Raw genomic sequence first — 15,619 nt, forward strand, 5'->3', positions numbered from 1 at the left:
GATGTGCCGTAGTCGAGGGCTCCATCTGTAAAGCGTGAAGCTCTCGATCTCGGGGTTTGTGGGTTCGAGCCCCACATTGGATACAGAGATTGCTTTAAAAAAAAAAAAAAAACAACTCATTAATAAAAAAAGCTGCTACCAATTGCTCCAAGAAGAGAGAGATTTCAGAGAGAAGGCTCAGCAAAAAAGGAGTTTCCACTCTCGAGTAAGCCGGCAGGTGCCACTGGGGGGCAGGCTGAGGAGGAGGCGGGTGGTGAGGCTGTGCACCTGTCCTGCGTCTGCCTCACAGCCCCTCCCCAGGGTACCGCACGCATTCCCACCAGCCCACGTCTACGTCTTCGAAAGTGAAAGCAACCTTCATTCAGCCTGTCGCTTCTCTTAGTCCCGAGAAGGCTTGCTATCACCACCCACCGAATATCAGGCTGCGTGAAGGGTGGGCAGGGGGAAGGGGCATCCCATAAGCCCCTCTGCTCACAGATTTCTGGAAGAACGTGTAAGTGGCCACCAGTTGGCCACTCTCACCATACGGAAGCTCTGGAAATGTGCTCGTGATTCTTAGCAGCCATGGGTCAAGTCAAACATTCTATTACTGTGGAAGAAAGGGAGAATGAACATTTGGGACCACAAAAGGTCTGTCACAAGAACAGAAAGGAGGATGAACTTGTCATGAATCGGAGCCAAGCAAATGATTTCTTGTCATCTGGTGCTGGGTAGGAGTCGCCGTCTTATTTCATGCTTATAAATCATATACCTATTAGGACCCTAAAAAACCCAAGAGCACAAAGGATTATTTCTTCTTTTTAATATTGGCCATGAAGAAAGGATTCTACATTTCTGAAATAATTTTTTTAAAGATTTTATTTATTTATTCGACAGACAGAGAGCACAAGTAGGCAGAGAGGCAGGCGGTGGGGGTGGGGGGGAGCAGGCTCCCCGCCGAGCAGAGAGCCCGATGTGGGGCTTGATCCCAGGCCCCTGAGACCATGACCCGAGCTGAAGGCAGAGGCTTAACCCACTGAGCCACCCAGGTGTGCCACCCAGTTCCAATTCTTAAGATAACTGCCAGTCTTCTTTGGGTCTTGAGCCGAATGCAGAGGCTTTAACCCACTGAGCCACCCAGGCGCCCCTGAAACAACTTTTGTAAACAAACCAAAACTGCCCTCCCTTCCTCTGAAAGCACTTTGACCACAGCTTCCCCTGGGCCCATGAGCTCACACCTTCCCACTTCCTTGACCGAAAGTCCCCATCTCGACCTGCACCTCTAAACAACCAAAACACACTTGTGACAACATCATAAATTAGAAAATCACAGCAACTTTATTCCTTTGCAAGGTACAGAAAGAAAAGCATAAAGTGTTTGTTTTCCTAGACCGCCAACATAGACTTTTCAAACTGTTTAAAGTAACACCAATGACATAATTAGATATCATGTCTTTCAGACACCCAATGCTATTCATTAGCTTTAAAAAATATTTTCAACTGAAACCAATTACATATTTACATATGTAAATATATTATGTAAAAATTATCTCTAATTCTCTTGAAAAAGAGTATGATACAGTTATTAATACTAAACTTGATTATAATCTAAATTCTGTATGATAAACCTGATAAGGCCTTAAATGTAATTATTTGGGGGGAATGTCCAATTTACAAACTTCACCTATCTTAGAACTGGAAGGAATTTTAGGTCATCACCTGGTTCAGCAAATTCCTTAGGACAAATAAAGAATTATTATCACTTTTTAGATCAAGTTACATGGACTATTGATGTCAAGTGACTCTCCCAAGGCCACAGAGTTATTAAATTTCCTCTTTCCTCAGCTTTTCTTTTTCCCTAGGCAAACAGATCTCGAAGCTGATTTCATGCGTAAGCATAAGACATTCAAGTGCAAGATAATTTACTAAGAAATCCCATCCCAGGATCCACTGTGCTTATTTACTGAGATAAATTAAATCTGTGTAATGAGAATACACAACAAGCGTTGCATTTAGCTTCTTGGCTTCAATTTTAATGAGTAAGCAGAGCCCTTAGCTGAGGAGAAACATGATGTAAATATCAATACAAATATATTGCTCGATTGGCTAAGTTTAAGGCATCCAGCTCAGTCCAAAACACTCATTATATCCAAAACCATGTTTTCAGGGGGAAGGAAAGAAATATAAATAAAGAGAACATAATTCAAAGAAGCTTGGTGTGTTTGTACTTAGAGCATCTTGGGTTGGCTCTCTCTGTATTTGTCTTATAGATGCTAACCAAGAGGACCATCTCAGGGCCAGTAGGGCACAAGTCCCCGGTCTTCTTTGTAAGTGTCCCCTACCCAAAGATGGCTCTGTGGGAGTGTCCTCAGACAGCCAGGACACATGGACCCTTTCTTCAGGGGCACTTGGCTCAAGGATCAGGCCCAAGTCCCCATTGATGGAGTGTGGCCATATGGGGAAAAAGGCAAGTCTACTACATCGAGATCCCATCAGTGGCCCAGGTGTGGGCATGGGAGAGGCTGAAGGGACTTCTGTTGATTTGGGAGATCATCCTGGTTGCTTCTGTGTCCCTCATGCTTTCTGGATAAGACAAAACTTGGAAGTATTTGGTGGGAATGTAGTTAAAAATATATTTTAAAAAAAAGTTTGTTATACTTGAAAAAGCAACCACTGATCTCTGGCGGGAACATGACAGGTGTAACCTTGATGGGTCCATTGGTCAGAAGGGAGGATAATGGTTTAAATAAAACCAAAATGTCTGGTCTCCATTTTTCTAGGACACACTCTATTTATGCAACAGAAATTTGGGAAAAACAAGTTACCAGTCATGGGCCTAGACGCATCAAACAACATCAAATCTAGTGAAATGGATAATTACATTTTGGAGTAATTACAATTAATTACAATTATTTTGGATTATGCTTAAAACCATCTGGAGGACTTTTTCTCTTGAGGGGCTGGCATCAACCACGTGGCATCCAGGGCTCTCCATCCGCTGATAGGACACTTCTACCCTGGGGACAGGCACAATGAAAAGGGTTGGTTTCTCTTTTAACACGGCTCTCCATGCAAACGCTGTTTTCCTACTGTAATGTAAGAGCTTACAGCAAGGACCCCGTCTGGTTTGGCTCTCTTCCCCTCGGCCACTAGCTTCGCCCACAGGAGACACTGGATATATTTCGTTCAATAAATCATACATTTATGGTAAGGCTTCATAGCTAGCCTTTATTGATACCTATTACCTACCAAGCGTCAGCATTCTGCATGATTCTTCTGGTTTCATACCCGGGGTAAGCTCAGGGAGGGAACCAGGTCCTCCCCAATTTTGCAAAGAAAGTACAGAGGCTCTAAGAGATTAACTGATTGGACAACCGGGAAATGTCCTCATGGGCTGCACCGAAGATCTCAGACAAGCCAGCGGTCCTCAGCCATGGCACAGGCACCGTTTCCACGGCTGAGTCTGCTAAAACTGCACCAGGTTTCCATTTCCCCCGTGGGTGTGAGCTAGCCTCCCTGCCTACGAATGAGCGTGTGGCCGGCCTGACGGAAGCGGGCCGGCCTCTGTCTACAACGGGTGCCGTTTTCCACCTCCTCGCTGAGGGAACTCACCCAATTCCCTTCCCCTCCGCCTCCGTCTGCTCATCTGTAAAATGAGGACAGAAATCACGCCTTCCTGGCGAGTTTGTCACGAGGCCTAATTGCGTCAGTACAAGTCAATGGTTTGACGTGGCCTGTCTGCACACAGCGCTCCTGCTATCGGGTTATTTCTAGCAGGACTGGGTTAGGGGGGCATGGCTCTCATTGTTTATTTATCTAAACTCCTCTGCTTTGGCTTTTTGAACCTGCCCTACCGAGCTGGCTCAGGCTCAGCCATCAAGTGAGACGACCGCCCAGACTCTCCCGCAGGTTTCTAACAAAAACAAAACTACCTTGAAAACCAGAAAGACCGTGATTTCAATCCCGTTTTACCACAGTGTAGCTGCGTGAATCTAGACAAATCGCTCTGTCCCTTGAGCCTCCGTTTTGTAAACGGTAAAGTGCGGCTCATGTTCCCTTGCCAGGATCAGAGCATCAGAACCCAAAAACCTGACACTAAGGAAAAGTCACCGCGAGCACCCAGCACTCCGTGCCCGTTAGATTATGACCGGGGAGCCGAGACCCAGGAACGTGCATCGCCTTAGCCAGGTCCACACTGTTCCCGGCATAGCCAGGACCAGGAGGAAGGTCTGGGGCCCAGTCCCACAGCCACGATGCTGAAACCCTGGGGGAACGATACCATCAGAAGGAGCTGAACCCAGCTCAGAGGATATTGTCTCGCGGGTTTGGAAAATGGGAACGATGTCATTTTCTCTGCATTCCCAAAGTCGGAGCTGATCCCGGCTCACCGCCATGGCCAGGAACCCCCGCCATGCACACCGGGACAACCTACTTCTGACGGAATATGCTGTTGGCCTCCAGTTCAGCTTCCTCTCTGGTCCTCTCCATGCCCCGGCCCTCGATCCGATGCATCCTCTCCTCGGGACTCACTGTGAGCAGCAGGACCAGGTCGGGCTTGAGCAGGTCCCTGGGCCACTGGTAGATGGGATGATGGGCCGGGGGCAGGTGCTGGAGCCCCCCGCTCACCTCGGTGGCTATGGCGTAGGTGGCCGTGCTGTGCCAGTACCTGAGAAGGAGGGCAGGAGTGAGCTCTGCACCCACAGAGGCCAAGGTCAAGGTGCACCTGAAGATCAGCTGGGGAAGAGGCTGAAACCAGCAACGGCTCACGTGTCCTCAGTGTTGCATAAACCAAAGAAACAAAACTAAAACTTGTTTTTTTCGGGCCTGGGTGGCTCAGTGGGTTAAGCCGCTGCCTTTGGCTCAGGTCATGATCTCAGGGTCCTGGGATCGAGTCCCGCATCAGGCTCTCTGCTCAACAGGGAGCCTGCTTCCTCCTCTCTCTGCCTACTTATGATCTCTTTCTGTCAAATAAATAAATAAAATCTTTAAAGAATAAATAAAACTTGCTTTTTTTTTTTTTTGGTCTGTTTGTTTAACATTTTTTTTTTATTTGAGAGAGAGCGTAGAGTGAGTGAGAGAGAACACAAGTGGGGGAGAGGGGGCAGAGGAAGAAACAGGCTCCCCACTGAGCCGGGAGCCCCAGGTAATGCAGGACTCGATCTCAGGACCCTGGGATCATGACCTTAGCCAAAGGCAGACATTTGGCTTCACTGACTGAGCCACCCAGGTGCCCCTAAATATTATTTTTAAAGATTTATAAAATGTAAAAAGTAAACCAAAGTCGACAACACAATGAGAATGCAGTGGGCTCTTCAAAGAGCGACGGTGACTCAGTGGATCCCACGTGTGTCGCAAGGTGACACGGTTGCGTCTCTCTGGCCTGACCTGTGTCGCCTTTTGTAAAAGGGAGGACAACGTGTCTCGTAGTCCCCCTGCATCTAATCTCATGTCTTGGCCAGATAAAAATCCGTGGGCCCATTCAGCGTTACGTTATTTTAAAGCGGAGTTTGCAGATGAAATCCACATTCTGGGGGCCCTGGTGAGGCGGTCCCTGTCGCGCTCAGGGCCCAGCTGCTCACTGTGTTCTGGCACCCGTCAGGGGGAGATAAACCCAAATATGACCTCCACTACTCTGTGACATCCCCCCTGAGTGTAGTAGGGCCCTGTGACAGGCTCCTTTTAAATGCTGGAAGGAGGAGGAGAAGAAAATCACCACCACAAAAGAAAATCTATTTCAAAATGCCCCATGGCTTTTCACTGCCTGCCAGAAATGTCCCACCCTAGACACAGAACAACATTCACAGTGTACGCCCATGTGCACTGCATCACACAGGTGTGTCTTCGTGCTCTTTCCCCAGTTGGAGTGAGCTTCTCAGCGAGCAAACTCCTACTCTGCCTGCAGAGCCCCACTCGGATGGAACCGCCAAGCAGAGCTCATGGTTCCCTCTTCTGGGCCTTCAATGTCCTTCACTGTTGACTCTACCGAAGAGTAAAGAAAAGCAATTTGTGTAAGTATGACCTCTTTCAACTCGTCCCTTAGAAAATTCCTTTTCTAGTCACCTCTGTGTTCCCAAACCTGAAACCAGTGTTGGGCAAGCAGTAAGCATGCAATAAGTGTTCTTTTTTTTTTTTTAAGATTTTATTTATTTACTTATTTGACAGAGAGAGATCACAAGTAGGCAGAGAGGCAGGCAGAGAGAGAGAGAGGGAAGCAGGCTCCCTGCTGAGCAGAGAGCCCGATGCGGGACTCGATCCCAGGACCCTGAGATCATGACCTGAGCCGAAGGCAGCGGCTTAACCCACTGAGCCACCCAGGCGCCCGCAATAAGTGTTCTTTGGGTGTGCAAATGAACGAATCAGAATCAGTTTATGAGTTGGCATAGCTTATTAGAATCTTGCCCTGTTCATATCCTACTCCAAGTCTGAGTGACTAAATGCAAAACTTTAAATACAGTAGCAAAGGATTTTCGCCTACAACGAATATTTATGAAACGATTATCAACATCCCAATGAAGAGAAGAACCCATGGCCCCACCCCCGTCTGTATTTTCAATTTGCTGCCTTCAGTGTTTTTAAAATCCTAAATTCTGAGGGTGCCTGGGTGGTGCAGCCAGTTAAGCATCTGACTTGTGGTTTCGGCTTAGGTCATGATCTCAAGGTTGTGAGATCAAGCCCTGCGTGGGGCTCTGTGCTCAGTGTGGAGTCTGCTTGGGATTCTCCCTCTCCTTGTGCCTCTGCCCCCTCCCCTGTGATCACACACACATGTGCTCTCTCGCTCTCTCTAAAAAATAAATAATGTTTTAAAAGAAATAATACATAAAATCCTAAATTCTTGATGGTTTTATTTTTGAACTTCTTTGCAGAGTGAAAAGGACGTACTAGTCTCTACGAAATGAATTCACAGCATCACCTGAGCTGCGGATCAATTTATCCCCTGCTCCCTACTTGCTCTGTGGACACAGGTAACTCATTTAAGCCACTACAGCCTCAATTTCCCCGCCTGGAAAAAGAAAAGCATGCAAGCTTTGTTTTCCTTCCACAGCTGAGGTTAAAAAAAAAAAAAAAAAAGACAAATCCTTTACAAACTATATCACCCCATCATTAGAAGACAATCTCTATTACTGGACACTAATTATCACTAAAGCTGCATTTTCAAATGATGGCAATACAAACAATACTGAAAAAGACCAAAAAAATTAATTGGGGAGGCGATCAATCCCAATACCATCCACCCTTCCAGGCCCTTGTCCACCTCCAGAAGCGTGTGCTGAAAACCCCAGCCTCCTCTCTATCACCACCTACAATCATGAGCTTTCCATCCTCTGTGAGATGTGGCTTATCCCCTAAGCTGAAACATCCCTGCAGGTCCAGGCTTCTCCTTCTTGGCAACCAAACTATAATTTGCTCCGCATTTTGCACGTGTCCCATGTTCACTGAATTAAACACTCAGCTATGAATACAGAGGCTGATATCATCTTCATTTTAAAAGCCTTCTTTTTGTAGAAAAACCATCAGCAAGAATAGATTTTTAAAGGTAATGAGGGTGATTAAGTTGCCAACCTTAACCACAGTCACCATCAAAGACAACGCTGCCCTCGTTTGTTCAGCTGGATGATGGTGTGGTCTAAAATGGGTTTCATTAAAATCTTTACACATGAACAAAACCTACCCAGACAACAAATAAGTGCTCTTTTCTTCTCATTTGACAAGGTGATACAGTATCTCTCTAAAGAACAAAATTGCCGACAATTCCCAGACACAAAGGAGATAAAGCAAGGGAAGAATGAGAGCCCCGTTTTCTATAGCAGGAGTTCTCTCCCTGACAATGCTGTGGCTCGTTTTAAATAATCATACCCTCTGGCCATCAATTTCAGGCTCTCCACCTTTTAGAATTTTCCATTCCTGCCATCAGGCAAGCCACATCGGTTCAGATCAAAGGCAATTTGCTAACGCATTGTACATAGCTTATATAATAATGCTTTATATCTTAATGGCAATTTGCTGTTGCAAAGCACTTCCCCCCCTGTACCAACCCACTGGACATTCATCAGAGTTTCAGAGGTGGGCAGGGAAGGGATATGGAGCATCTCCACTGGGCAGATTAGGAAACCGGGAGCAGAGAGGATACGTGTCTGTCCACAGCAGAAGCCAGGTGCAGCACCAGAACTTTGGCAAGTCTGAAGAAATCCTGCGCCTCGGGGAGTCTCCCTATATTAGGAGAAGTTTAGTCTGTCTCCTTTAGAAAGGACATGGTCTAAAAAAAAAAAAAGATCTCAAATACGGTAGATCCAGAACCATTAATAATAGGGTAAAAACATCCCACAGGCAAAGAAGTCCTACAAAGGAATACAATTCCTTACCCTTCAGGATCCCCTCTAACTCGCGACCTTGCAATAATGACCTTGCCATCCCCAGTGTTAAAACGAGCTGCAGGCATTGCAGCTTCGGTGAGAACCCTGGCCTTCTAACTTATCTTGGCTTGGTTCCTCCTACCTGGCAACCCACCGCCTCCCACTTTGTTCCCTACACACGCTGCAAATCGCCTTCTCAGGGAATATTTCAGAGATACAGAAAAGCGTACAGAGAAAGAAATTTCAGGGAAGGGGTAGAGGTTTCCAGATGTGGCAAACTAGCTTTTCACTGATCAATGTAGCCACTGGGAACCAGTGGAGACCTCGAATAAAGGAAGGCCATGCTAGATGTTGAGGAGAACATGAGCCACAGGAAATTCTCAAACACAGCTGCGGGGAAAGGGCACAGTGAATGGTTCCAACCACTTCAGAAAACTTTTTGCAGTACCTGCTAAAGCTGAACACACATGAACAATTCCACTCCTGGAAATCTACGCACCAGAACTGCATACGTACGCACACCAAAGTCATGTACAGGATAATATTCATAGGGGCACCTGGCTGGCTCGGTTGGCAGAGCGTCCAATTCTAGGTTTCAGCTCAGGTCATGATCTCAGGGTCATGAGATCCAGCCTGGAGTTGGGCTCTGAGCTCATCACAGAGTCTGCTTAAGATTCTCTCCCTCCCCCTCTTCACCTCCCCACCCTGCACTCTCTCTCTATTAAAAAAATATATACATGTTCATGGCAGCAAGGCGAGTCTCCTGTGGGGCAAGACGGAAGTCAGATACAAACACTAATTCAGGTCAAGACTAGATCGGACAGTTCCTGGGTGCTGGAGGTCAGGGCGAGGTTACTACAGGGGGAGGGCCGAGGGGGTGGGGAAGAAGGGCAGGGACCTGGAAGGAGAACCCTGGGGCTTTATGGGGTTTGGTCATGTTCCAAGTCTGGCTGTGGGACTTGGGTGTGTTCACTGCTGGAAATTTCTCGAGATTTACATTTATGATTAGTGCTGTTTCCCGAATACTTGTTGTACTTCGATACCACTGCTTATCTTTCCAGAAGTAAGTAAAATTGCAGAGAGCAGTGCACATCCCCTGAATGCTAAGCCATCGTTCAACTGCAGTGGGCGGGGGGGGGGGGGCCTTGCACTGGGAATCAACCTCATTTCTCTCCCCTAGCACTCTGTTCAATCCGTTCCCTATCCTGACTCCCCTCCATACTCTACAGTTGGTGATTACTTGGCACGTGTTCTACTGAACATCAATCTGCAACTTGATTTTCGCAGTCGAAACCAGGGCTTTGCATTTTATGCACACGGATGTTGCCCTGGCTGATGTTGCGGAATGGTGCTAAATCTCAGAAATACGCGAGTACTTACGCGCGCTTCCTTCGACTGATGGGCTTCCGGTTTTTCTAACTTTTCACTACGATGGACACAGCTGAGAGAGGGTTGCTAGAGCGGAAGTGGGTGGGGGGTGGGGTGGCCGGGTGATGGACTTTGGGGAGAGCATGTGCTCCAATGAGCACTGGGTATTATATAAGACCGATGAATCACTGAACTCTACCTCGGAAACGAATAATACACTATATGTTAATCAAATGTATTTAAATAAAAATAAAATTTTTAAAAAGAAATAAACAACAACAAAAAAGAAACTCTTGCATTTCTTCAGGAGGCAGAAACAGTGTTCCCTTCGCTGCCAGGTTACAGACCGCTCTCTGAGCCTAGCGTCCAACCCCACCAGCACCTTGTAGGGCTTCTACCTGTCCATGATCTCCCGCTCTGAGTCTTAGCACATTTTCATTGGTTCTCACCAACCTGATGAGAGCAAAATGGGATCTCACCATGACTGTAATTTCCACATCACCGGGCTGGGTGATCTTAAGCCAGGGATGACGTGCTTGCCATACCCTTTGATCATTCTTGGGGTATTCTAAGCTATTTCTTAGGTATGGCATTTTTTTTTTTTAAAGATTTTTTTATTTGACAGAGAGAGATCACGAGTAAGCAGAGAGTCAGGCAGAGAGAGCCTCTCTCTCTCTCAGCAGAGAGCCCGATGCAGGGCTCGATCCCAGGACCCTGAGATCATGACCTGAGCTGAAGGCAGAGGCTTAACCCACTGAGCCACCCAGGTGAGGTATGGCATTTTTAAAATCGAAACCAGTTTATGTCACTCCATTATCTGAAACCTTCCAGTGGCTCCCTCTGCACCCAGAATAAAATCTGTACTGTCTTGGCCCCCCGCCCTGCTGTTCTATGCCCTGCCGCGTTCATTCCTCTGGAAGCACCCCTCGTCCACCATGTGCTCCTCACAAAGCCTGCGTCTAGCCCCGGGCTGTGCTACCTCCTTTGTGTCTGCAGGCTTTGCTCCCGCTGACTCCTCTGCCCATGTGCTGCTACTCCAGTTTCCATTCCCATTGCTCTGGGAGCCTCCAGAACTCAGATCCATGTTACCTCCTCAGAGAGGCCATCCTGGGCCAAACCCACCTTGATTTATCTCCTTCAGGGTGTTTGTCATTCCCTGATCTGATCACACGTCTGTGCACACTAGACCACGCTGCTGCCAGGGAACGTTCGCTCCGTGAAACAGAGCACCATCGTCCAGCTCATATACCTTGAATCCCCTAAATTGAGAACAGTCTTTGGCCCACAGCAGACACCCAATACATGTTTTATAAATAAGCTGGTGAACAAATGAATGAATAACAAATAAATAAAAACAAATAAAGAATCGATTTCTAAAGCAGAGGCTTTGTCAGTGAGTATCCTCAGGACGCTGTTTCTAGCTCAGTCAGCGGCAAGTTCCTTAACCCTCGTAAGACCTGTGCTTCTCATCAGTGAACTGGGGATCATGTTTAGCATCCACTTAACCATGTCATTGTTCCAGACACGGCATAATACATGTATGTGCTTAGCAAAATGCCTGCCTGTGGCTTAGGTAATTAGCGAGTCATAGACATTATTCCCACTATTATTATAACACGGTTTGACTTAAAACACAGGTGTATACTTGCGTGTAAGGGCACATACACTTACACGTGTGGGAGAAAATGACAAATTCACAGCATCTTTCTACCTACCTGTCTACAATCACAGGAGATCTGGCAGATTCTCTAGCTATCTCAGAAGCCACAATGTAATTGCCCAAAGAGTAAAAGGCTCTTCTAATGATGGTCGGTTCATCATCAAAGATTTTCCTCCACTGACTAATGCAAGCAGGTGGCGACTTTAAGAGCACAGCCTTGAGTGAGTCTGAAACTGACTGGGTCACAGTGGTTTTGCCTGCGGAAAAGACAAACAGAGGCTTCATTACCACAGCCACCACAGCAGTCCCAAATGCTCATATTAGCCCACAAAGAGCAAAGACACTCTATCCACCTGCAAATCAAAGCAGTTCATTACCTACGATGATTCTGGATTAAATAAATAAATAAATAAATAAATAAACAAAACAAGCAAACAAACAAAAAACCTAGACTTTTAGGAACCATGGTTTCCTCTATGTGGTATCACAACACTTCTAAGAAAGGCAAAACGGTGCTCTGTTTATAAACTAATGATAAACTCTGGCATAGACCTCCAGGCCTGGGAAAGGCTCCACCTGGTTCCTTAAAACACTCCCACCTGCCCTGGAGGGAGCCCTGCCTCACACTGAACCACATGATGTCTTCCCCAGGCTCCACCTTGACCTAGTCCTTGGCTGCCCCTGGCTCCTCGCTTCTCCTACTGTTTGTGTTTTGGGCTAAGCATGAGCTGTCCATTGTGTTTTGGTATGTGGCAGCTTCAAAGCTGCCTAGCTCTTCCTAATTTTGCTCCAAAAGGGTCCTCTGAACAGCACGGGCTTCCCAGATATCCCAGGCTGACTCAAATCCCTGCACTTTCGCCCACATTGTTCCTCCTGTCAGGAAGGACCCCTCCTGCCTTCCTCACCTGTACTGCTCTGATCCGTACGGAAAACTCCGTCCAGGTGTCAGTCCTTCCAGAGCTGCCCGTGACCACGGCTCTGTTCCCCACACCACGGCTGTATTAAGGGCCTTCTACTGGGCACCAGAGCACCTGAGGTCCAGCCTCCCCCTCCTCTGGCCTCCCCCCCTCCCCTGGCCCCCCACCGAAGGTCTTACTCATCTTCGCATCCCAGGCCTGCCTACCTCTGTGCCTAGCACACACTAGAGATGGACATGAAGCTTATGAATTGAACTCTGTATCAAGTTTTACTTAAGACCTGTCTATTCCCACAAGGGAGCAATTAATTGCCTTGCCTATAACTCAAAGGTAATACTACCTGTGGCATCCAGGCCTTCGATGGCAATGACTGGGAACTTCCCTTTCTGGACCGGCTCCGGGCACTGGTCAACCAGGTCAAGCACTGCTCGGGCTTCAGGAATGAAGGGTATACACTGCAAAACAGTGGTGATTCTGCGCATCAGCAGTGAAGCAGTGGGGCTTTTGCAATATCTAAATGTGAGAACAAGATTGCCCAGTGCTCATACGGCTTGTGTTGGACGCCGTGCCAAATTCACAGCAGTTTGAACATGGGAAGGGCTGAATTCCTTCATTTTTTACTAGCAGTGCCTCAAAAAAGAGGCGATAGCGGCTGAGATCACTCGGCCTGCAACCCTCACTGACCACCTACCCCCGAGGAGGAAGGACAGGCAAAACCACAAGCGCAGAGCTACCTTGGAACAGCACAGGCCTGGCCCAGTGTGTCCCTCCAGGAAAATAAGACTGTAGCCCCCGGAGCAGTCAGCACCGTCCCTTCCTAGCCGCTAGGGGGCGGAGAAGAGAGCCGCGCGCCGCGGTCCCCAGGTGAGTGCGCGGGCGGAGTTCTCACCTGGGCTTGCCCAAGGGCCCTACTATGCCTCTCTGCAGCGAGGCCACACGTTTGTACACGCGTGCGCTTCCGGGCATTAACACGGCCAGCCTTCACGGCAACTCGGTGACGGTGTCAGCATTCCCCAGCACTGTCATTCCCATCTATGGACTGAGGAAACTGCGTCCGTGGGGTTTAAGAAATACGAAGTGATACAGGTAATAAAGGGCAGCGTTGGGATTTAAACCCAAGTGACCAGTCCTGCCCTTTTAACCGCCGCGTAAAACTAACCCCAGAGCTTGCAAAATGCACTAAATTCCCCAGTGCAGCCTCGGAAAGCCAAGTCTGGACACCCTGGGACCCGGCCAGGCTGCGCTGGGAGAGAATCTTCGCCCTCCTTCCCTGAGCACCTGCTGTGTGCCGGGTCTCCGCTTGTCCTAAACATCGCGAGGCAAGTGTGTCACAAACCGAAGGGAGAACAGAGCGGTCGTGCGACCTGGGCCGGCAGCCAGTAAGCAGACAGCTGTGGTTTTAGAACGAGTTTCTCAAACCCCAAACTCATGCCCTTTTCTCCCCAAAATCACGCTCCAGCCTCCCAGATGGCATGATCCTCCCTGCCCCCCAGCAACCTCTTTCCTCCACAGGTGCTTTCAGCAGGCCTGCAGAGCAGGCCTGGCCGAGCGTGGCGTTGGGACATCAGTTCCTGCCTGGAATGCGAAGTTCCTGGCGGCCCAGAGTGGAGAAAAAATCCCAGAGTCTAAGCCAGAGTCTGGCACTCCTGCGGCCTGATAGGTCCCGATGTGTCTTGGGATGCAGTTCCCTGGGCGACAGAGGCCAGGCTGGGTAGGCCAGTCCCCAGAGCTCGCGCCTAGTCCACTCCCTGTCTGGGAGCAAGAGGGGGCTCCCGAGTGCACGGAAGGGGCAGAACTCTTACCGCCTCCAAAACGGCGCGGGCGGCCTCCCGGTGCGGGAAGACCCCGGAGCTGGGCAGGTCGGGCACCACCGGGTGCAGGGCGGGCTCCGGGGCGGCCACGACGCGCTCGCGGGGGCCCACCTGCCTCCAGCCCGCGCCGTCCCGCAGCTCCCACAGGTGCTGCCACACCTGCTGCTGCGCGTCGCCCACGAACTCGCCCAGACGCGGACCCTCCGGGGACTCGCCGAGCAGGGAGAACAGCGCGCGCCGGGTGTCCGGGCTGTCGCCGGGGTCGTGGAGCAGGAAGCCGTGCTCCACGCCGCCCGCCCCGCCGCCGGGGCCATAGCACAGCAGCCGGCGCAGCTGGCACCGCCGGAGGGGGTCGCGGCGCAGCTGGTGCAGCAGGCGCTGGTGCAGCCGCGCCGCCCTCACCCGGGCCGCGCAGTCCCCGCCCGGCGCCAGCGGCACGCACAGCGAGTAGCTGCGGCCGGGCGGGCCCAGCAGCGCGGCCACGCGGGGGTCGGGGAGCGCGTCGGGGGCGTCGCCGCCGACGGCCAAGTGAGCCAGCGCGCAGCCCGGCAGCTCCAGCGCCAAGCGGCGCGGCGGCGCCATGGCCGGAGCGCAGGCCCTGCGACGCGGCCCCGGGAGGCGCCCGAGCGAGAGTGGGGAGCGCGGGCGGAGGGCCGAGGCCATGAGCTTGTCCGGTCCCGCCCCCGCCACCGGGGAAACGAAAGCTAAGTGACCGGCGGGCGGGGCCGGGCGGGGCCGGGCCGGGGTGGGGCGCCCTCCGCGGCCTCCGCCGCCCGCTCCCAGGGCGCGCCGCGAACGGCGGCGGCAGGGAGGGGACGGGCGCAGGGGGCGCGCGCGGTCCCGGCGGCTACCCCGAGGGCGCGCTCAGCCGGGCGCCCTGTGCGGGGGAGCAGGTAGCCCCAAGCCCCGCACGAAGCCCTCCGCTGAGGTTTGCGTCCCGGGGGTGCGCGCGCGGGTGTGCGAGTGTGTGTCGGCGACGGCGCGCGCCCGAGCTCGGCGTGTTAGCGGGTCCCTCTGGCTGCCCGCGCCCGCCCCTGCCTGCTCTTCAGGGCGGTGCGGGCTCCGGAGGCCGCAGGACTTGCAGACCCAGTGGCCCCACACTGGGCCTCAGGCCCCAGCTGACCAGCTGTCTCGCCCGCACTCTGACCGGAGTCCTGTGAGCTGCCCAGGGGCTGAACAGGGAACGTTCTCCCTCCTCTTGGAATTACTGCCCCCCCCCTCCTTTGCTGACTTGCAAACTGGCACATATCGCCAGACTTGCACGCCAGCCCAATGCAGTCCTGCCTTCGGGTCCGGCTCGCTGGCGGCGGCAGGCTGTACCAGCCTGAAGCCCGCGTCCGTGGCGGTGCTGCCCCGTGTTTGTTTTCGCTCATTAGCTGACACCTTGGAGGATGATTGTAAAGCAGCAACACAGGAGGGGCTCAGTTGGTGCAGCTTCTGCCTTAAGCTCAGGTCATTAGGGTCCTGGGATCCATTCCCCCATTGGCTCAGGTCATGATCCCAGGGTTCTGGGATCCAGTCCCTGGATTGAGG

General features: G+C 50.8%; 1 protein-coding gene across 1 annotated transcript; it reads right to left on the reverse strand.

The window, feature by feature from the left end:
• Positions 1–1,294: 1,294 nt before the first annotated feature.
• Positions 1,295–15,613, reverse strand: CMPK2 (cytidine/uridine monophosphate kinase 2). Its single transcript, XM_045979374.1, has 5 exons — positions 14,078–15,613; positions 12,616–12,730; positions 11,414–11,615; positions 4,412–4,645; positions 1,295–2,996 (listed from the first exon to the last, which is right to left on the reverse strand). The coding sequence occupies exons 1-5, from the start codon at positions 14,747–14,749 to the stop codon at positions 2,879–2,881; spliced, it is 1,341 nt and encodes a 446-aa protein (XP_045835330.1). The 5' UTR covers positions 14,750–15,613; the 3' UTR covers positions 1,295–2,878.
• Positions 15,614–15,619: the final 6 nt, after the last annotated feature.

The sequence above is a fragment of the Meles meles genome, chromosome 15 (genome assembly GCF_922984935.1).
Source record: "Meles meles chromosome 15, mMelMel3.1 paternal haplotype, whole genome shotgun sequence".
Taxonomy (NCBI): Eukaryota; Metazoa; Chordata; class Mammalia; order Carnivora; family Mustelidae; genus Meles; species Meles meles.